Genomic DNA, 23,294 nt, shown 5'->3' with positions numbered 1-23,294 from the left:
TCCAAGAGCCTCCACGTGTTGTGGATAATCCGCCGACTGCTGATCAGGTGGAATCCTTCTGGAAGGATATCTATGAACACCCGCAGCCACTCAACTCAGACACTTCAATCCTAGCGCAGTTCGAAGCTTCCAACAGAGAGCTTCGACAGCCTGAGTTCAATGAACCGCGCAACCCGATAACTCCGAATGACATTCGAAGGGCCCTTGTTGGTTCCAAGAACTTTGCTGCTCAAGGCCCAGATGGGCTGAACACTTATTGGTGGAGAAAACTACCAAGTACCCACCGCTATCTGGCCAGAGTTTTCAACTCGTGGCTGGACAGAGAGCAGCCGATTCCGGATTGATTTGTCGAGGGGCGAACCGTTCTCATCCCCAAAAGCCGAGATTTGTCGATTCCTAAGAATTACAGACCGATAACATGTTTGAATTCGTGTTATAAGTTGTTCACAAGCATCTTATACACACGAATACTCACCGCAGTTGACCGAGTGTTCGAACGGATATATGAGCAGAGAGTGTCGAAGAGAGGAGTCGCTGGATGTGAAGGGAACCTGCTCATCGATAGATGTGTAACGCAGAACTCGATACAATATAAGCGTAACCTCTGTATGGCCTGGATCGATTACCGTAAGGCATTTGATATAATTTCGCATGAGCTCATCTTGCATTTGCTCAGATGCCTTGCGGTACCCGATAACATAGTGAGATGCATTGAACAACTGATACCACTTTGGCGAACTCGCTTCACTATAACAACTGGTCAAGCAAGAGTCCAAACAGGGTGGGTCACTTTCAGAACGGGTGATTCCCTCAGTCCCCTTCTCTTCTGCATCTCACTATTGCCATTATATGTTGGTATAACTGTGGCACCCTCGGAAACCGGAGGCACAAGGTCATCCATCCGTTTTATATGGATGATCTTAAACTTTATGCCTCTGGAGAGAAGAATCTCTATCAGTCCTTGAGTGTGGTGAAAGACTACACGCATGCTATCGGTATGAAATTCGGGATAGACAAATATGCAATGATTTCAAAAGAGGACGATGCGGAGTCTACGGAGAGGATGTGCAGCTCGTAGATGGAAGCATCCTACACCATCTGGATTCCGGAGAGACGTATACTTACCTCGGGGTGGAACAACGCCACTCACAAGAGGTAACAGCAGTGGAAAACTCTCACCGCGGCAAGTATCAGCACAAACTTTGACAGATCTGGTCATCGTAACTGTCGGGAAAGAACAAAGTTGCTGCAACAAATATGCTTGCTGTTCCAATCTTACTCTACTCGTTAGGAGTAGTGAAGTGGACTCGGGAAGAGCTGTATCAACTCGATGTAAAGACCCGAAAAATTATGCATCTCTATAGAAGTTTGCATCCCAAATCGTCCGTTTCACGGTTGTACGTCCCCCGACAACAGGGAGGCCGTGGGCTTTTGTGTTTGGAGTATCTACATGACAGAATGGTACTGGATACAGCTTGTTAAGTCGTCAGGAGTTCGGATCCACATCTCTGCATGGTCCGTGAGGTGGAATTTGAGCATTTCTCCTTAGGGCAGCTGCCCTAGCAGCTGATGAACTCGGTATAGTTTTCGACTCTAAACGAGGTGGCCACAACTCTGTCACTGAGTTGGAACCCGTTCTGCAAAATGCTCAGATGAGAGCCGCAGAGACACAAGGATAAGCCAATGCATGGGGTCTTTTTCAATAACATTGGATACCTTGGCTCATCAAAGTGCCTGACGTTCGCTTTTCTCAGGTCGAGTGAGCTGAAGTCGGAAACTGAGGGGTTCATCGTGGCTTGTCAGGATGGTGTCTCCAACACCTCAGTCTACCGCAGTCACGTGATGGGTATAGCGGTTCCTGACACAAAGTGCAGGGCCTGCCGCGAGGTGCCCGAGACCCAAATGCACTTGCTATTAGCCTGTCCAGCATATGCGGTCTCGGCCTATATTCATCGACATAACGCGACCCTAAGAGTGCTTATTACCATCTACGGCACTCTTACGGTATTGACGAGACACCGGTGTTGCTCCGGGGGATATTGAATCCGTTGTGGAGAACGAGAATGCCGTATTTATGGGAACTATTCGTTCTCCACCCTCAGGCTCATATAAGCTGATAAGCCTGATGTAGTCCTTCTCGACCACCAGACCAAAACGATATTTGTCGTGGCGTTTTCAGCTCCTGGCGAGACGTATATCGTCAGAAAAGAGGAGGAAAAACAATTAAAATATCGAGATTTTCTCTCCGAACTCCGCAGACTATGCAGATCACTTTGTCAAAACGGTTGTTCTGATTATTGGAGTCCTTGGTGGAATGATGTCCTCTCTACTCCCGAATCTTAAAATCATACCGGATTTCCGCACTAAGGCAGAAATCTTAGCCGCACAGATGCAGAAGGCTGTCATTCTTGGCTCACTGCGCTTGCTCAGGGCATATGCTTCTCGGATCCAATGATCACTTACCCCAAGGTGTGGGGAGTGGTCATTGGCTGATAATGCTGGCGCGCCTTTCTGAATGTATCGGGGCTTCGGGGTATAGGGCCTGACCAGCGCACACTACGGTGAAAAAAAAAATAAATTAGCCTGATGTGGTCCTTCTCGACAACCAGAGCGAAATGATATTTGTCGTGGAGTTTTCAGCTCCTGGCGAGACGAATATCGTCAGAAAAGAGGAAGAAAAACGGATAAAATATCAAGATTTTCTCTTCGAACTCAGCAGACTCTATCCAGATCACTCTGTCAAGATGGTTGTTCTGATTATTGGAGTCCTTGGTGGAATGATGTCATTTCTACTCTCGAATCTTAAAATCATACCGGCTTGCCGCACTGAGGCAGAAATCTTAGCCGCACAGATGCAGAAGGCTGTCATTCTTGGCTCACTGCGCATGCTCAGGGCATGATTCTTGGACCCAATGATCATAGCCCACGGTGTGGGGAGTGGTCGTTGGTTGATAATGCTGGCGCGCCCTCCCGAATATATCGGGGCTTCGGGGGATAGGGCCTGACCAACGCACACTACGGTGAAAAAAAAAATGATAAAAATAATATGTTTAGTCACCATATTGATCACATGTAAATTCGGTAAATAAACGTAGGCATCACAGAAGCAACATCTTTCTTGTGCGTGATATTGCCAAATTCTAAATTATAACTAAACTGAAAATGATGTATGTAAGCTTCTTTAAAATGAATAGATATGAACTGTTAACTATAATGAATTGAATACAATATAATAAATAGATAAAAACTTATTAAAATAAATTAGCATAATGAATTGAAAAACTATATACACCATATGAAACACATAAGGACATGATCGGATTGAAATTAAGTATTTTTTATTGAGTTCATTCTACAGGGGGTTTTATTTTTTAGAAAGTATGCTGAATAATAATTTGATGAAACAAAGTTCGATTAGAATTTCTGAGCCAATTTTTCAGTTCTTTCCTGAATTTGGATTTATTTTGTTCATTAATGAGTTGTATTTTTCCGGTAATATGCTCCAGATCTTTGGGCCAAGATAATTACAGTGTCTTTGACCTACCAATTCTTGGCATCTAGGAGCTAAAGATGTATTTTCTTCTCTACGGATATTAGACATGTGTTCCACTGGTTTTATTTTCATTTTGTTTTCAACAACTTTCAGAATAATCTTTTGGCAGTATAGCTACCGTGTATCTAGGATATTACTTTCTTCAAAAAAGAGGTCACTGGAGAACGTTCTACCTTCACCTAACAGAATTTTCAGAATTTTTTTTTTGTAATATATCCAGACATCTCAAGTGGGTATCCCTAATACCTCCCCAACCTATAATACCGTAAGAAAGTTGCGATTCAACCAAAGCATAATATACAGTAGTTATATAGGGAATTTCGAGCCATTGTTTCATCAGTTTGAAGCGAAACAAAAATCCTCGTAATTTTTGAGTTAGAAATAATACGTGTGATTCCCATTTCATGTGTCGATCGATCATTAGGCCAAGGTATTTAATTGAGGTACTTTCTGTAATCAACAAATTTTGATTGATAATTCATGGACCTATTTTGGGTAGTTTGTTGCCATAAGAGGTAAATGGTAGATATTCCGTTTTTTCTACGTTGAAGGTCAATTTGCTATATTGAAACCATTCCATGATGTTTTTGAAATATCTCTCTGATTTCATCTTGAGATCTTGCTATGTCTTCGCATTATAAAAGATTGCTCTGTTGTCAGCAAAACGGAATGCATTTTTAATAGACTATTTATATAGATAATGAATAGTATTGGACTCAAGACCGTACCTTACGGCACTCCCTAAGTAATTGTTCTCGGACTCCTTTTTTTTCCATCGATGTCAACTATTTGTCTTCGATTATTCAGGTAGGAGTAGAATAGGTTCATATGCTCTGTCCCGTTTGCCGATGTTTTCTAATTTCCCGAGGAGTCTTATATGCCAAACAGTATCGAACGGTTTCGATAGATCAACAAAGATACATAATGCCGGTTTTGATAAATCCAAGGATTTTTAAATTTCTGATGTTAAAGTGAATATAGCATCCTCTGTCGACTTCCCCTCCCTGAATCCGTATTGTTGCTCTGACAGAATTTTTTAAGGAATCCAGTTAATCTGATTTTAATAATGTTTTCTTAAATTTTTGCTATATTAGAAATTAATGATATTGGTTCGTAAGTAGCAATCTCAAATCTATCACCATTTTCGTATAGTGGTTTGATGACACCAATTTTTAAAATATCAGGAAAAATTCCCTTTTCCAAGGACGCGTTGGCAATGTGAGTAAGAGGGTCTACAATTACAATATTTTTCAACATTTGCGTGTTTATGCCATCATTTCCTGGGCTCTTATTTGTTTTTAAATTGTTTATAATGTTTGAAATTCCCTCCGCAATTGTCGGACACATGAATATACTTTTGTCATGATGCTCTATAATTTTCTCAAATGCTATCGGTGCATTAATTTTGTTTACGAGTTTGTACCCTACTTCGCTGTAGTGTTCATTAAATGCGTTTGAAATTTGTAGCTTTTCATGAATTATATTTTGGTTCTCCAATCTAATTTCATCAACATGTCTTCGTGGTCTCTTTCTGTTACAGACTTCATCTACTCATTCCCATAGACCTTTGGACTTATTTTGATTTCTCTTTATTTCATTTTAAAAAAGACTTTTTTGCCGCTTTGATGAGGTTTCTCAGTTTATCATAAAGTCCTTCAATTTGTACATCGTCAGGATTATCCCGTGAACGTTTGTATAAATCATTTTTTTGTGAAATGAATGTTAATATTTCTTGTGTTATCCATTTCTTTCTAATATTAATTTTGTTTTTGACTCTCACTTCGGTGGTATTTTTTATTAATATAAAACTTCAGTTTGTTGATAAATATTTCACATTTTATATCGACATTATTCTCTTCATAGATGTTATTCCATGTTTTGTAAATCTAACTTCACTCGCGGAAAGTTGATGAATTTTTTTATTCTTTTCATTGTGTTACTTGTCTTATTACCCCCCACTTCTACCATTAGAGCTATAGGTCGATGATCACTTATCTAATCTTGGAAAATGAACGACTCAATTTTATCGTGAAAATATGTATTGGTTTTAACGAAGAAATGATCTAGACATGGCCGTGATACTTACTGCATTTATATATGGAATGTACCCAAAGTATTCTGAGGTGCTTTCATATTATCCATTATGATCAATTTCTGTTAATAAATCGATGTTTGAATTACCTGTTATTATATGATTATCACCGTTGTTGACATTTTGCAGATAGTTGAAAAATTGGTTATTGAATTCATTTGGACATGAAATTGGAGATCTGTATATAGATGAGAGGACCACTGCTTTATTTTTGTATTTCATTTTGATTTGAAGTATCTTTATATTTCCCAAAAGTATATTTTAATGCTCGTAGTTGCAATTTTTCTTGATGAACACTACTCCATCATTTCTGTTGTGTGTTTTGTTGATTCTTTATGAAGCGTATCATAACCTGTGATACCAAATATGCTTGCGTCTGGTATAATTAAAGTTTCTGTTAATACAATAAAATCAAAATCAATATCGAAACTAGTCAGATATATAGCCAAGCTATATATTTCATCATCATTTTCCTTCATCTGTTAAGTATAATTTCCATACGCCACTGCAAGAGACAGATTGAGGCAAAAACGTTGGTCATTTCTGATAATTTAGTGCCTACTATTTTGGAATTATGCTGGTATAGTCAACTTGAGTGAGCCAGGCGAGAGCGTTATTATTCACTTTGTTGATTAGATCCAGATCGGAATAGGGTGATGGTGAAATTGGTAAGTTTAATTCTGAAATGGTGTATTTTTAGAAGAAACATTTTCATACGATCATTATATCAGTTTTTATTACGAAGCAGTAGCGGATAGCGGGATAGATACACTTGAAGGTATGAATTTTTCTTATTAGTTGTTGAAATAAAATACCTTTGGACATGTGATATGCATATATATATATATATATATATATATATATATATATATATATATATATATATATATATATTTCAATAATAAATTCTACAAAAAGGATTTGAAGCTTTATATCGTGTATTAATTATCTGCGAGGCTTTCGACAGTTGGTAGTACTGTCATCATCTGGCACTCCTCAAACTACAGTTGCAGTTTGAGGAGTGCCAGATGATGACAGTACTACCAACTGTCGAAAGCGGTCGCAGATAATTTATAAAAGATATAAAGCTTCAAATCCTTTTTGTAGAATTTATTATTGAAATACTCAAGATGAAGGAAAATTAGTTGCATCAATCTATTGATGCTAGATTTGATAAATTCATTGAAACATTGTTGTATGGATTTTCATTCAACGTCAGGAGATAGGAATATATATCACTGCAATGCAATTTTTATTTTCAGCAATGAAGGCCATTTCAAGAAAGGACCTTTTTGTTGAATGTATTTCACTATCTAAGACCTCAGTGGCATCAAAATTCATATGGTGGTCAAACTTGTTGACATGTTCAGCTAGAGCACATCTTTCAGGATGGTGACTACAATCAATTTTGTGAGAGGTTATTCTAGAGCTCAAAGTTCTTGACGTTTGATCAACATAGTTTTTGTTGCACGATTGACATAGAATACTATATATTACATTCGTTCGAGAAGTGACGGGGGGTTTATCTTTGACTCTGTTGTATAAAATTCTAATTGTGAGAACTGCTTTGGTGGCTATTTTAGGTAATTCGTTGAAAATTCTGGAGAGTTTGGGAGTGATATCCCTAATGAAGGGTAAAGTACTGTAAAAACTTGAGTTGGAACAATAATATTTTCATGGTTTCCAATTATATTTGGAATATCTTTCGAATGTTTATGATTGAAATCAAGTGAGTGTTTATGATTAAAATCATAAACACTCACTTAGCTGCACCGCGCTGATGAGGCCGAATATCGACTCTAAAATAACTCAAATGGACATCGTATCGACATACGACATACTGGTAAATTTATGTTGCTTAGTTGTTCGAATGAATATATGTATCCATGTATTTTAATCAAGTTGAATGATTAGATATGAGGTATTTTTGGCGAAAATTTTTGTGGTCACACTGACAGGACAGGTTTATGAATTGCAGGTGAGGATTACAACTTTGAGAGTGTTCCATCATAAATAATAATATTCTTTTTTGTTGATTCATCTATCAGTTCAGATATGAATAGATTGCTTGAATTGGTATTTACACAGAAATATGAGCTTCCTTTCTCACTGATATTTCAACGAAAGCATACGAATTCAATAATGAATGTTTTTTCAAAAATTTTCTGTAATCGATCATACAAAATTGTCTCAGAGATATAGATGGAAAATAGGACCGTATTCGTCATTCTGGTGATATCACTTTTCTTCTTAACACTAAATATTTATCTTTTAATGACTACATTCACAAACAAATTCAGGTACTCCTATTGAATGAGGCGAGAAAACAATTGTTTTTTTTCAAAAAAACCAAACCAAACCAACCTTTCTGAAGAAAGGTTAACTAGTTGACTCCTTTTGAAGCTGAAGTAAGCTAGATTTTCGCTGCTCACGCCATGAATGACGTGCTAGGTTTGGTCTCACAGGTTTCAAACTGTTAGATGATGATAATATAGCCTCCCATAAAGATTGAACGAATTCATATAACATCTACAGTCGCTATCATGAGATATTATTATAGGAGTAGGTGATTTCACTTTGAAATATGATTCGGAAAATTTATTCTATTTTGTGTTACCTTATTTTGTGTAAAGACTAGTGCATCTTGTCCTAAAAAATACAGCGAGCACTGTCAAAAGCTTGACAAATATCGGAGTTTTCTTTGCACTGAACCCAAGCTTGTCTTTGTAACCAACCGCTTGGGGAGGGCTTGTTTCCTTCAATATTCAAGAAATAAGTCTTCTGTCAATCTCATGGATGGTGTCTACGTAGAAAGAAATGTCACCACCTTCACATTCAGGACATTAGCCTGGTTCAGCCTAGCATCACTTATGATACTCTGGCGGGTAGTAATATCGCTGTTTGGTGTTGGATCACAAGTTCATCTAGTATGCAACTTTCATCTAGTAGAACTTTCTGAAGTTACTTAGATAGCTTCCCTGCCTCACGTTGTTTTCCATTTCTTGACAGCCGTCTGACTCGTACATTTCCCTTCAATGGAGCTGTTGGGATGTATTTCGATGCTCATGGAATCTAGAACTGGCCAAGCAATGAAAATTGAAGACATAAAAAACCAGAGGGCATGGAATAAACCATTAATAGATCAAGCAACTATTATTTTACTGAAGACAGCTTCTGTCACTTCAAAAAATAAGGCTCGTTTTCTCGCAATAACTGTGAATGAATCTGGTGTTTGGTTAAATGATGTTCCTGTAGCATCACTTGGGACTCTATCGGATGACGACTCTTTCAGACTTTCCATCGGATTTCGACTTGGTACACCACTGTGTCTTCAACACTTCTTTAAATGTGTTGCGTTTGTGGAAGAATCAGGTACTAATGGATTGAGCTGCTCTTTTAGCGCTGGTCGTTTATCTCGTCATGAGCAATTAAAGAGTCATTCAAAAGGGATTACTGCGATTTTAGAACCCATAGGCACGAGCCTAGACGACGGAAAACGGCCGGATGGTATGACACTTGTACCATGCAGAAATGGTGAATCTGTTGTTTGGGACTTTACTTGTGTAGATACATTAGCAGCTTGCCATATTCTTGCTATTTCTGCGAAAGCCGGTGCTGCTGCCTCTTTAGGAGTAAGTTTCAAACTACCGAAATATCAGAATTTGGGAAATAATTATATCTTTTGCCTAATACCTTTTGAAACTTTTGGTGTTTTTGGCTCTGAAGCCTTATCTTTCATTAATGAAATTGGAAAGAAGGTAACCGATGAAGTCCACGAATCAAGAGCCACATCTTTTCTCATTCAAAAAATTAGTATAGCCATCCAAACAGAAAATGCGGCTTCGTTTTTCGGTACTTTTCCTGATTCCAAAAAACTTGATGAAATTTACATATTTCCTGAAAATCAACTTTATAAAGAAAAGAGAGGTAATAACAAATCACTTTATGGACTTGAAAAGAAAACAAATGAAAAAAATACTTTCTCTCAGCAAAATTCTGAAATGGGTTCCAAAGATATTTGAAATTGTTCAGTAATAAATTCTCCTGTCAAAACCCTTGGGTTAAATGGGTGGAAAAATATTGGTAACACTTCGTTTCATGAATAGCGTAATCCAATGTTTATCAAACATGAGTTGGTTATTGGAATATTTGGGAAAGGATGAATTCATGAAAGATATCAATACTAGTATCTCTATTATCGAGGATGTTTTAATCAAAGCGTTTGCAGAAGTCATCAAGGAGTTAGTCAGAAAATTCATTTGATATAGTAAATACAGCCTCCTTAAAAAATTAGATTCCGACAGCGGAAATGCACAAAAGTCATGGTTCACATATTTGAGGATGCGTAACTCTAAGATTGTAGATAATTTCGTTGGTCAATTGAAATCCTCGATGAAATGCACACACTGTGGACACTCATCAGTAACCTTTGATCCTTTCTGGGATTTGTCTCTCTCGATACCACAAAAAACCGACCAATTGAGTTTGTAGCAATGCTTGAATTCGTTCACAAGAGAAGAAACTTTGAATGGAAATGAAAAATCGACGTGTTCGAAATGCAAGAAAAGGAGAAAATGCACTATCAATCCACAAGTTTTCCTATATTTCAGTAATACCTACATTTAAAAAGATTATCTCCAACGGAAAGATTTAGAGGCAAATTGAGTGATGTCATTGAATTTTCTCTAGAAGGTTTGGATATGGACAATTTGGCAGCAGAAAATGTGGCTACTTGTTGTTATAATCTACATGCACTTTTGAATCACAGTTGGACTACTTACAAAGGGAATTATACAGCATACTGCAGACATCCGTATATCACGTGGCACACATACAACGACACACCTTTAAAATAACCGAGGGAAAGTTTCTATGTGCAATTATTATTTAATTTTTGTTACATGTACCTGTTTCGTCAATATATAATATTGTTCTTCACTGCACCCTAATTAGTTCGTTATTAGCGCTCGTTTTTTTGCCACAAGATGATATATTCATGTGTTATCTTATGTTTAATTATCATGGTGTCTTTTCATAGGTGCGTCTGGCAAGCACCAGTGCCACCTCCGGGCCAGTTTGGGATTTAGTATCACATCCAGGTATGTGAAATTTTACGATAAATGATCTCTTCACGTAGAAGTTTCAGATGTCTGGGTCTTGGTGAATGCTGATATGGTCGACTTCATTGGACGTTGGTATCCAAGTCTTCTTTTTCTGTCCATCTTGTTATGATATTCAGGGCCTGCTACATGCCTAATCTCTCTGTATCATTACATTTGCATTGGACAAGGATAATTGATTCGTCTACATAATCCAGTACTTTGTATCCATTATGGTCCAGAAGACGTAGTGACTCGTACAGGACAGTTTTTTGAAACTCGTGTCACTACTATTTCTCCCATATTTTTTTTGCATACCAATCTTCCTCTTAGCATACAGTCTATCTTACTGCAGTCTCTATCATCGATCCCTCTTCTCCTTGACGCCTGATGGATGATTAATTCTAAGAACGTATTATTACATACCCCCTCAATATTCAAGGAAGCACATTGAAGTACTTCCGTGTCCATGTAAACATATTCTACTTCTTCCGTGACATACCTGACCTGTACGCATATTGATCTCTAGCAGTGGTCTGCATCAATGTTACTGCAGGATATATTTCAAATTCAGTCCTGCGTTTCCCTAGATGTGACACCTCGTAGGAGTGTCCTCGTAGTAGTTTGGGGTTATCTTTTCTACGTCAGGAGTTCAAGAGTCATTGAATTGTATTTTTGAGTCTTAATTTTCGACCGGTGGAAATCTGTATTATAGTAAAACATTTGGATTGACTGCCTATTACAAACTAAAAATATTCATGTTCCAAATATTTCGATTTTCACATTGAAATGTGATTACGATTTGCTTCGACCAAGTAGAATTAGGAATCTATCAACAACCATGAAACCATATATTTGAATGGTCATCATTTGAAGTTTTGTCAGATGGTTTTCAATTCTTGTTCGTATTCTGCTCCGATGGACCTAGCTTCATTATGTAGAAAAACTATTCAAATGATTCATCTCCTATTCAGTAAAGTAGTTCATAGTTATGTTAGATGTTTTCGTAAATAGTACTGGTTTCTCTTCCGTTCCATAGCGTATGTGATGTGTTTTACCTATGTTCATAGTAATTGCATCAAAAACACATTATTTTAAAAATTTTACAACTGAAAAACTCAAAACACAGCGAGCCTTGAAACAATAAACATAACCTGTGTTTCTCATTCAGATCAGCTTTTTGTCTCTAGAGGCAAAAGTAACGTCATTGGCGAAAACTCCTCTATCAAGTTTGTATTGTAGGTTGCTGTTTTTTCATTATTATGTAATTCTGTTCAAAATGTATAGATTAGTATATCATTAGTATATAGTAAATTATTCAAAATAATGTTGTTCTCCAAAACAAGAATGTAATTCTGTTTAAAATGTATAGATTAGTATATCATTAGTATATAGTATATTATTCAAAATAATGTTGTTCTCCAAAACAAGCATTGTTGCTAAACACCAGAACTGCGTAACACGTCTGGACGCTCGTTTGGCATCTTCAGGAGAGAAAGTAGACTAACATTGTCCTAATATCGGATAGTTTTCTTATACTGAATCGGGTTCAATGTGATTTCTAAAATTGCAAGACAGACAATCTTGCCGTCATGCGGATTGAAATTGACAACTTCCTTTTTGTGTCATGCTTGTTGAGTATGCATCTAGACATAAATCGTCAACTAATGAATATTTATATGACATGAAACGTGGGCTTTTTATCTGACTCATAATCACATAACTATTTTTGATGATCCAGTTAATCATTTTATATTTAAATTATGATTGCTTGTGAGATCGTTAGTTCCGTAATGGAATGAATATACAGAAATCATTGACTGAGATATGTTATACCAGATTTATTGAAAATTATATTCGCACAAACCATAACAGAAATATTATAAGCTCCTATTTTTTCCAAAAAAAAAGAGTTTTGGCTATTTACTTTGAATAATTGTGGGAAACTATAACCACAATAACCACAATAGAAACTCTTCTTCATGTAGTGCATACACAAGTTTATTCCAGATAGGAAGAGAAAAAAACCCTCTCGAAACAACTACTTCCACATGAATATTGTAGTATTTACATATTGACTTAGGTTACGCTACGCCCAATGGTTTTATTATTTTTTTATCTGTTCAATACCGTGGATTGCTGAGAAGAGTGGTGTTACGACTGCTACCTAGGACCTTCCGAATTGTTTTTCAGTTTTTAGTACATTATCTAAGTCATTATTTTTTTAATAAAACCATTCAACAAAAACATTTTCTTTCACGTATTATATTTTCAAATTTTCGGTTTCTAATTTTGTTACTCAATTCTTCCCTTTTTGTTTAGTTCATTTAGTATCTCAGTATTACAAGGTTCATTTCCTGACAATGTGTTGCAATCTAACTCCTCAATGCATAAACCTCCCAAAGACTTTACTCAATTTAGGGCAACATCAGCTTGTCCTTCTTCAAACAATTTCGAGCCTAAATACACAACTGCGTGGTCTACAGTGCTGCCTTGCATTTTGTGGATAGTGGAAGCCAATGACAAAATTAAGGGTAACATCCTCCTCTCAGTCCTCCTATAATCGAACTCTGCTGAAAACTGTATGACTTTAGGGTGGACAAGATGTACCTCTTCCAAAGTTGATCTAAACTGACGGTACATCTGTTTTATATATTTGATTTCGACGACACTGAGGCCAAAAAATTTCTACAATGTAGCTGATATGTTTACCAATCCTTTCGATACGTCAATATTGTACCGCAACATATCGCACACAGTTGTGAAACCATATGTATTTCACTATTTTGTAGCTGCGATCATCTTGAATTTGCATCTTTCCCGAAGTGTGCTACTCTACCAGTCAAACCCAGTCATTTGATAGGTACCCATATTGAGGTAGCTGTGAAAATATGTTATCTGCCATTTTGTAGCTGCGGCTACCTTGGATTTATAATGATACAGAATCTATTGAATTGTATTGTCATCAAAAGTAAATGTGTGTTACAAATATCATATCAGTCTGTCACCAGGAAGAGGGTCAAACTTCAATCACTAAATATGGTCCAAACAAACAGGGCAAGCTGAATAAAACCGTTAAATTAATAAAAATCGATGTAAATTAATGTACAGTGACACCTCACAGTACCAGAATAGATTCATTGTATATTGGGTTTCAAAACTCGGAAATATTTGGTTGAGGTGGTGAAAAAATATATGGTACGGACTAGGTCAGCAAATGGATCAACAAGAAATATAAAAAGTACTAGGAAAATATACCCGAGAAACCACTCGGGAAAAACTGAATAAGTCTTTCAACAAAGCATGCATCAGCTCAGAATATTATTGAAACTCTCCATCTAGCGAGAACTCAAACAAAATTAGGCTGTATAACAGAAACCGTAACTAAAGGCAGTGCAACTCGGGGACATAGACGGCTTGTTCTGTTTTGAAAAAATCGTACTCGATCATACAATGCAAGCATTATGTCTAGTAGAATTTGACAAATATCCGAGATGACTTGTACGAACTGCTACAGCCCAGTTAACACAAACATCTATGCGATGTTACTTTCTTGTCTTTTAATCTATTGAAATGTGAGGTTCTTATATTCATCACTGTTACCGTAAAGGGATATTGAATTTGATGAAACGCGTCATCTTTCATCACTTTTTTGCCTCAGCGAGGCCCAAATAGACCTGAATCTGTGATGCTATTTGATGTATCAAAGACGCCCAAATGTGAATCACAAATTTATTATCTGTTGATTCGCATTTTTTTCGTCTCAGCGCAGTATATACTATTCACTTAACGGTCCACATTCGGGACTCGCAAAATAGTAAAGAGTGAGTTGAATTTTAACCAAAGTTTTATTTGTACCAAAAGTAGAAAATTTGACAAATGTGTCATAGTTGAAAATATATTATGTTGTCCTATTTCTATCTTTAATTATTCGCATTAAATTTACTCAATTAGGTTTTATAATTATTAGCGATTCACTTCATGAAAAATAAACAAATATGTGTTGAAAAAAAAACTCTAGGTATCCCAAAAGCATAAAACTAAGACTTTGACATTGATAACCCTACCCCTTGTTTGTTTTACTTTTCTACCTACTAACAAATTTCAGCACTGAAAACATTTAGCAGAAAAAGAAAGATCAACATAAATTAATAGCAAAACAATGATTACAACATGGTGCACACACCGGACAAAGTTTAACCCCATGACATGGCTTTTAATGAGCCTGAATGGAAGCAAAAGCCAATAACATAGAGATAGAGACTCTGCCATTGCGTGTATATTAGCCTCATGTCGTTTGTGTTGTGTTACACTTAAAAAAAATTATTTACAGAGATTGATACCGGTGATTTATGGTTTCGCCGTTTCGCCACAGAATAATAGATTCTGTGGTTTTGCATTGCTTAGTATTCTCAGTATTCTGTTCTGTGGTTTTGCTGAGTAATGTTAGAGAATTTAATGTGTTATTCGTTTGAAAATTATTTGGAATTGTGTGCAAAAGGTAAGTGGCAAATACTTACAATAATCGTGAAAAAGGACTCCGCATCTTTTCATATTCAATCAAGTATATTCAGTGTTTTAGATATTAAATTATTGAAGCGGATCAACATAACCTCAATTTCACCATGGTAAGGTATAAATCAGTTCAATGTTGTATGAGCTCCCGTAAGAGGAGAAGAATGAGATTAGCGTTGTTGAATTATTATAGTCGACAATCTTCTACTGTCGATCAGAACAAGTCGGTGTCAATATTTTCAAAAGAGTCGAACATGGTTATTGATCGAAACCCTTCATTACCTTTGAAAAAAGTTTCTAATACCCCATCAGATAATTCTTCTGCTTGTATTATTATTAATAGTGAAACAGTTTGCAACCTTCCTATATCTTGTGAACCAATGGGCCAAATGAATTCAAAACCTATTTCATTCATTGAACAAACTCAAATAGATCCCATTTGTGACGAAAATACAAACAGTTTTGCCGACGACTTACGTCAGTGTTTTTTAGAGGAAAATATAAGTCATTCTACCGCCAATAGAATACTGCAAATTTTGAATAAGCATAATATTGATAAAAGTTTACCTAAAGACATTCGTACATTTATCAATACACCCCGAGAAGTACCTATATTTGATGTTTCTCCTGGAAAATATATACATTTAGGTTTAAAACAGGGCTTAGTTAGTTATTTGAATAAATACTCCCATCACATTCAACTTCCAGACAAAATAATATTGAATTTCAATATAGACGGCTTACCGATTGCAAAAAGTAGCCTTAGTCAGTTTTGGCCCATCCTCAGTTCAATTTCGAATAGAAATGTTTTTACAGAACCTTTTGTAGTAGGTATTTATCATGGTAATACTAAACCTCATTCAAATAATGATTTTTTACATATGTTCATACATGAATTAAAAGAATTGATACAAACAGGACTCCAATTCAACAATAATACTTTGAAAATTGGTATTGGAGCTTTTATCTGTGATGCTCCTGCAAGAGCATTTTTGATTAATGTCAAATCGCATAGTGGTTTTAGTTCTTGTACCAAATGTATAACCCAAGGCGAATACTATGAGCGGCGTGTAATATTTCCCGATATAAAGAGTGATCAAAGGACTGACCTGTCATTCAAATCTAAACAAGATGAAGATCATCACAAAGGGAACTCAGATTTAGAAACATTAGATATTGGAATGGTTAGCCAGTTTCCCTTGGATTACATGCATTTGGTTTGTTTGGGAGTGATGAAAAAAATTTTGTTACTATTGATCAAAGGTAATATTTCCATAAGGTTACACAAAGAAACAATTGAGAGTTTAACTTCCAAATTAATAGATTTTAAGTGTTGCATACCGTCAGAATTTGCTCGTAAACCAAGACCATTAGTTGAACTCGATCGTTGGAAGGCCACCGAATATAGACAGTTTTTGTTATATACTGGGCCTATCATTTTGAGAGATATTCTTCCTGAAGATCAGTACATACATTTTATGTCACTAAGTGTTGCTATTAGAATATTATGCCTTGAGGACAAAAAACTATATTCATATGGCCATTCTCTTTTGGTGTATTTTGTTGATAATTTCGAAATTTTTTATGGCAAAGAGAATATAACATACAATGTTCATGGTTTGATTCATCTCTATTCCGATGTGCAAAAGTTTGGAGCTCTTGATAATTTCAGTGCATTCAAGTATGAGAATGCACTTTTCAAGTTGAAAAATAAGTTGAGACAAACTCATAAACCACTACAGCAAATTTATAATAGAATTTGTGAAAGTTATTCACATATTCCAGTGGAAAATGTACCAGTAACATATCCTTTCTTAGATACAATTACGGTGAAAGATGGTCACTCTACTTTCAGAAATATTAACTTTGAAAATTTTACCCTTTCCGTAGATTTCCCTAATAATATTTGTTTTTTTGACAAATCGAATGTCTTTGAAATAATGCGTATTGAAAGAACAGAAAACAATATATTTTTACATGGAAAACATTTCTTGACCAAAAAACTATTCTTGAAAAAACCTGATGTTTCTCGTTTGAATCTGTTTGTCATTAAATGTGATAATTTTGTAGTCAAATGTATCTCTGTAACACAAATTGACCAAAAGTGTTTAAAATTCAACATTGATTCAGAAAATTTTGTTATAGTACCATACATTCATCATATGGAAAAAAACATCTAATAGAATAATTTAAACAATATTTGTAGTGTTTAAATTACAACTGAAGGAAGTTGAAATCATTATTTGTTTATTTTATTTATGAATTTCTTTTTTCAATATGGAGTTTTCAGTTTGAATCAGTCAACAAGTCATTCTCTTAGAGTTTCCCGTCGAACAAAATATTGATATTAATTTTGTATTTGTTAAGTTTGTTTTTAAGTTATCCATTTATATAGTTTCTTCATAATTTTATCAGTCATATATCACTCTTGATATATCAATATGATACTGTATTTTATATAAATAGCTTACTAGAAGTCACACCTGGGGCGGATAGCGGTCTGTCAAAGGGATAAATTCAACCAATTTGCTTTAAATTATTTTTTTTGTGTAACCAGTTCTTGATCTGTCTGATCTCACTTTTATTTAGTGCAATAATTTGCTTATTGACTACATCACTGTAGTAAAGGTTCATTCAGAATTCCTTTTTCTGAAAATTTCAGTTTCTCGTAAAGTCTGATTATTGCAGTTATATCTCTCCAGATTGTCTCCTGTTATTTTGTTCACAGTATGTCTTATGCTGTGGTTTGTTTTCTTGATGAGAGTGAGGTAGACTCCGAAGTGGTACAGGAGGTGCCACTAACATGGTTGAGAGAAGAAAATACAATATGTTTATGGCCACTAACTAATCAATCCTACCACATTGCCAATGCAACACTGCCTACCGTTGGGTGGAAAAAATATAGAATTAGATGCGATAAAATATGTGGTATGTATACAGATCCAGAGGATCAGCCGAATTGAATTTCAAAAATTTTCAGAGAGTCTCACATTAGCCAGAAGACGGTGTCACAATGACACTTCTTCAGAGGAGGAGAAGGGGAAAGGACGTAGGAAAAAAATTCTATCCAAGCACTTGACAGGTGAGACTTTGAAATTCACCTAATTTGTAAGTTTTTAAGGCGACTCAGAATATATGAAGGATGTTAATATGCAAAAAATGAAAAATTAAGGAATTTTCATTTTTCATGATGATTTTCTACCACATAGTAACGGATACATTCATCAATTTATGTTCATATGTGTTTGTAAGTGAAGAGACTGAGAGCATTATTTCTACTGAACACAGGTTATATTGTTTTGTTTGACACAACTAAAAATATATGAGTAATAAAATAGTAAAACCAATGAGATGAAATCATAGGTTGAGCATTGAGAGGTTCATTTACTACTATATGGATAATGTTGCTAAGGAAGAAAAATATGCTGAGTCACAATATAAAATCAAAATGTTGTTTTGCCACTTGTATGTGAATTTAGAAATTGAATGATATGCGTTTCTATATTATCTTATATAAGTAACATTATATTTTTGTGACTAGCAATTGTTTCAGGAAATAATATCAGGTGTCCTTCTCCCCCAGTACCTTCTGAGAATTATCATGATGAAGGTGAATACGTTATATCGTTTGTATTTTAATACAGCATATGATAATTAAAAAAAAATTTCAGATTACTGCCTTCAAGAAATTGGTTCAGTTGTGCCTAAAGGTAAGTATAAACAGCTCATAACATTGGTACTGACTGACATATTCAAACATCTCTTTGATAAATTGTAAAGGTTTCATATAATGAAGATATTATTCTTAGATGAAACTCAAACCTTTGGTATGAAAGTAGAAACTTTCAAATCAAGTAACCAAACTGGAAATACACTTGTGCATTTTGCTAATCACGTCAATTCCTTGAGAAAAAAATTCTCTGAAGATGCTAACTTGGTTAGTGACACGCACATCAAGAACAAGTATTTTCAATAATAGACCTTCATATGATGGATTCAATAATAATAGTGTGATTGTAAAAACAAAATGTAACCAACTCAGATAACAATTTTATTTCAAGGGAACCGAACTGCAAATTCCGCTGATGTTAACTTTGAACACCAAGGTATATTTTTCAAATGATATAGCCTAATACATATCTATAGCTAATTTCATTTCAAGGATGTCACCCGAGAGAGGGCTATTTATTTCCTGATCAGGGGCCTACTTTCGAAAGGCAAGGTATGTAAAAATTCCTATTGTGCAAGTAGGTTATGGGTTGACAAAAATAAACTAATTTAATATCAATTGGTACTAAAAAAATATTTCTTCTATTCATTGTATTTGTGCTAACTAGTTGTGCAGCAAAATTTATTGTGACCAAGTCTGATTATAATATGATTTTTAGGACATACAATCGAAGATCTCTCATCTGACAATGCCGACTCTGGGAATGTTGACTATGGAATTCAAGGTACTTGTAACTTTTCAAATTATATAACTAATTACAAAATACCTGAAAATGAATTTCTTTCAAGGGCATCGCACAAGAAACCATCCATGTTCTGATCAGGGATCGTTTGAAAGGCAAGGTATGTAAAAATTCCTATTGTGCAAGTAGGTTATGGGTTGATAAGAATAATCTGATTTCATTTCAATTGGTACTAAAAAAAATATTCCTTCTATTCATTGTATTTGTGCTAACTAGTTGTGCAGCAAAATTTATTGTGACCAAGTCTGATTATAATATGATTTTTAGGACACACAATCGAAGATCTCTCATCTGGCAATGCCAACTCTGGGAATGTTGACTATGGAATTCAAGGTACTTGTAACTTTTCAAATTTTATAATTAATTACAAAATACCTGAAAATGAATTTCTTTCAAGGGCATCGCACAAGAACCCATCCATGTTCTGATCAGGGATCGTTTGAAAGGCAAGGTATGTAAAAATTCCCATTGTGCAAGTAGGTTATGGGTTGATAAGAATAAACTAATTTAATTTCAATTGGTACTAAAAAAATATTCCTTCTATTCATTGTATTTGTGTTAACTAGTTGTGCAGCAAAATTTATTCTGACCAAGTCTGATCATAATATGATTTTTAGGACACACAATCGAAGATCTCTCATCTGGCAATGCCAACTCTGGGAATGTTGACTATGGAATTCAAGGTATTTATAACTTTTCAAACTATATAGCTAATTTCAAAATACCTGAAAATGAATTACTTTCAAAGACATCATACAAGGAACCATATATATTCTGATCAGGGATAATTTGAAAGGCAAGGTATATAGTTTTTCCTAACTTGTAAACTATAACGGTATCTGAATTTAACTAGTGTTCATTCATTTGACATTCAACCATGTAGTTTTAGTGCTGATAAGGTTGACAAGAATATACTCTCTATTTTTCTGATTGATATTTCCCAAATCCCTTTCATTCATTGAAAAAAATGGTGCAATCAAAATAGAAGTGCAAGCTAAATGAACAGTCACATTGGTATTGAAATTTTCTATGACAAAGTCTAAATATTGATATTATTTCAAGAGCACCGACCTGCACGAGCTGCAACTGGGAACAATAAATTCGAAAACCAAGGTATTACTTTTGAATATTATAACTTATAACAAAGAATCTGAAAATTTCATTTAAAGGACATCACACTCTCAGAGATACTTTCCACTTTGAAACGAGTTATGCATATCCTGATCAAAGACCACTTCTGTTTGAAAAACAAGGTATGTATAATGTTCTGATTAGAAAATTATAAATACAAATGTCTCAATATTTGATTATATTCATTCAACAGTTTTCTGTATTTATGATAATGAATAACTATTTCAAGATATTTTTCTGAAAGTGACACACTTACCGATCTGTGAAATATATCCTAATTGTGAAAAAGAACTTTTCCATTTAGTCATTTACTACTAATGTGAGACTTGGTATTTCCCAGTCTTGTATATGTTATGTTGAAAGTTAGTACTTTTTTTTTGTTTGTGCCTCACATATAATCATTGTTCATTTATATATTAATTTTTCTGTTTATTCGTATCATTTATATATTATTGTATCTTTGGTTTTGGGACTAATGCTTGTTTTGGATTTATTCCACACCAGAGATTCCAGTTCTACCTTTCATTAACTTTGAAATAACTGTTTCAGAAAACAGGTTCACTATTATTGAAAAGAAACTCGACAAACTAATAGCAATGTTTGGGACACTTTTAGTCAACTTGGAACAGAACAAAAATCACATTGAAACCAGTTATGAAAACCAAGAAAAATTTCCCTTTAGTTCGGTCGAGGGACTGGTCGAATTCAATAGTATTGTAGAAACAGACCTTCAACAAAGAAAAGAACTGGTAAGTATTAATTTAAAAAATTTGAATTGAACTGAGCTAAGAAATTAACATGTTTTGAAATTGTTCTCGTACTGAAACAATATTTGTTTAGGATACACTTTTTTCCCATGATTCTGTCAACAGTATAGTGAAACTTATATTCGTTTTATTTTTTTTATTTCTCAGGAAATTGTAAGCTACAATATTTATCTTTGTTGACGTTTCAAAGGTTACAATTCCCAGAAAAAATACAAAAAAAATTTACACCAAAGAGTTTTTACAATATTCATAATTATTCATCCAAACATTTTCAGACGAAGTATTTTTTGACCATCGGAGGTTTGACTGCCAAAGACTTCCACAGCAGAGCTATGGGAAAACTGATGACCAACTCCTTGGCGATGATGTGCAGCTGGAAGGGGTTGAAAAACAATCACAAAATTGGTGATTACCAATTACTGGAATGTTTATATGGTGAGAACATCATGAAAAAATCACTAGGTATTTCTACCAGAAGATGAGTTTTTGCTATTAACCTTTTTTCTTTTTCCTATCTCTCAGAAACAACAAACTTGCTACAAAGTTTTTGGAACTTCATCAGGGTCACATTAAAAAAAAATCTTGAAGGGGTCGTGACTCCAAATTGAACAAAAAACAATTGTCAAATTATAACGACGAAACACGTATTGCCATTTTGTAAACTGATAAGTGAAAATCAAACAATTAATTGTTATTTGAATACGTTACAATAAATTTTCATCAAGTAGCCATTTACATCACTTTTGTTAATAGATTATAATATATTCCACCAGGAATGTAAGGATGGTATTTGTCAAAACATTTTATTTTAAATTTTCATTAATGAATTCTATTCAGTTTTATTTATAAAATTTATAAGGTTTCAATAGAAGCATTATGAAACATCATTTGATTTTAAGATGGGTATTTGATTTCAGGTGCAATTTGTCAAAGATTTGAATTGACGTTGAAAGAGTTCGAGATATTGACGAAAGATTGGCTTCGGCACGCAAAGCAGAGGAGGACCAGGGAAGAAAATAAATCATCTTGTTAGTTCCTGTCATATGAGAAATAGTTTTCTGGGAATTTTGTTTTTGTTGCTTTCAGAGTTTATTTTTATTTATATTTATACTTATATACTATATGACGGGCAAATATAAATTGTGAAAATGCTTATTTGACTTTTTATTTTACTCTTTGGTGTTTGGCTGTTGAGCTTTGCAACTGACTACAGCATATAGTGTGTCACAAATGAGCTTCCATTAAAACTTTGAGGGAAAGAATTATATGAAAAATTTAGATATTGGTATTTTTTGGATATTACCAATGTGATGAAGTGAAGAGTACTATAAGAGCAATACCAATAATTGAATCATCAGAAGTTCCTTAAAGTTTCAGTGGATGCTCCACGTGACACACTATATGTGAATTGATCAGCTTTATCGCATTCACTATGAAAGCGACATCTATGCGAGTTACAACACACTTCAGAAAATGCATCGTTTTCATCGGAATGTGAGTTACTGAGTGAATCTTAATGTAACTCACATTCTGAGAATTTTCAATCTCACATTTCATTACTAAAATCAAGATTATGTGAGTTTGATTTTGAAGCGAAAGAGTACCTCACATTCAGATCTTTTAGAATTTCATTGCGCAACACAATGTGATGCCTGGAGCCGGTCA

At 34.8% G+C, this 23,294-nt stretch overlaps 2 protein-coding genes across 13 annotated transcripts in view; both read left to right on the top strand.

Annotated features, from left to right (window-relative positions):
* LanB2 (laminin subunit gamma-1) overlaps positions 1 to 23,294 on the top strand; it is a 197,545-nt gene that overhangs the window by 37,287 nt on the left and 136,964 nt on the right. The gene's annotated exons all lie outside the window — the stretch shown is intronic.
* On the top strand, positions 14,625 to 22,782 carry LOC111517077 (uncharacterized). Of its 12 annotated transcripts, XM_074171874.1 has the most exons (18): positions 14,631 to 15,245; positions 17,988 to 18,187; positions 18,240 to 18,341; positions 18,801 to 18,869; positions 18,931 to 18,969; positions 19,321 to 19,365; positions 19,422 to 19,481; positions 19,648 to 19,713; positions 19,778 to 19,831; positions 19,999 to 20,064; positions 20,129 to 20,182; positions 20,349 to 20,414; positions 20,794 to 20,844; positions 20,901 to 20,984; positions 21,412 to 21,611; positions 21,905 to 22,091; positions 22,152 to 22,200; positions 22,578 to 22,782. In XM_074171874.1, exons 2-18 carry the CDS (start codon positions 17,989 to 17,991, stop codon positions 22,660 to 22,662), a joined length of 1,476 nt encoding a protein of 491 aa, XP_074027975.1. In that variant the 5' UTR covers positions 14,631 to 15,245; position 17,988; the 3' UTR covers positions 22,663 to 22,782. The 12 variants fall into 12 exon arrangements, with proteins under 12 accessions (XP_074027985.1, XP_074027982.1, XP_074027983.1 ...); XM_074171873.1 differs by having other exon boundaries at positions 14,630 to 18,187; XM_074171878.1 differs by having other exon boundaries at positions 14,634 to 18,187; positions 21,905 to 22,064.

The sequence above is a fragment of the Leptinotarsa decemlineata genome, unplaced genomic scaffold, assembly GCF_025532065.1.
Source record: "Leptinotarsa decemlineata unplaced genomic scaffold, Ldec_3_MD MMD2_tig00000035_RagTag_RagTag, whole genome shotgun sequence".
Lineage (NCBI taxonomy): Eukaryota > Metazoa > Arthropoda > Insecta > Coleoptera > Chrysomelidae > Leptinotarsa > Leptinotarsa decemlineata.
This window is presented reverse-complemented; position numbering and strand designations above follow the sequence as displayed.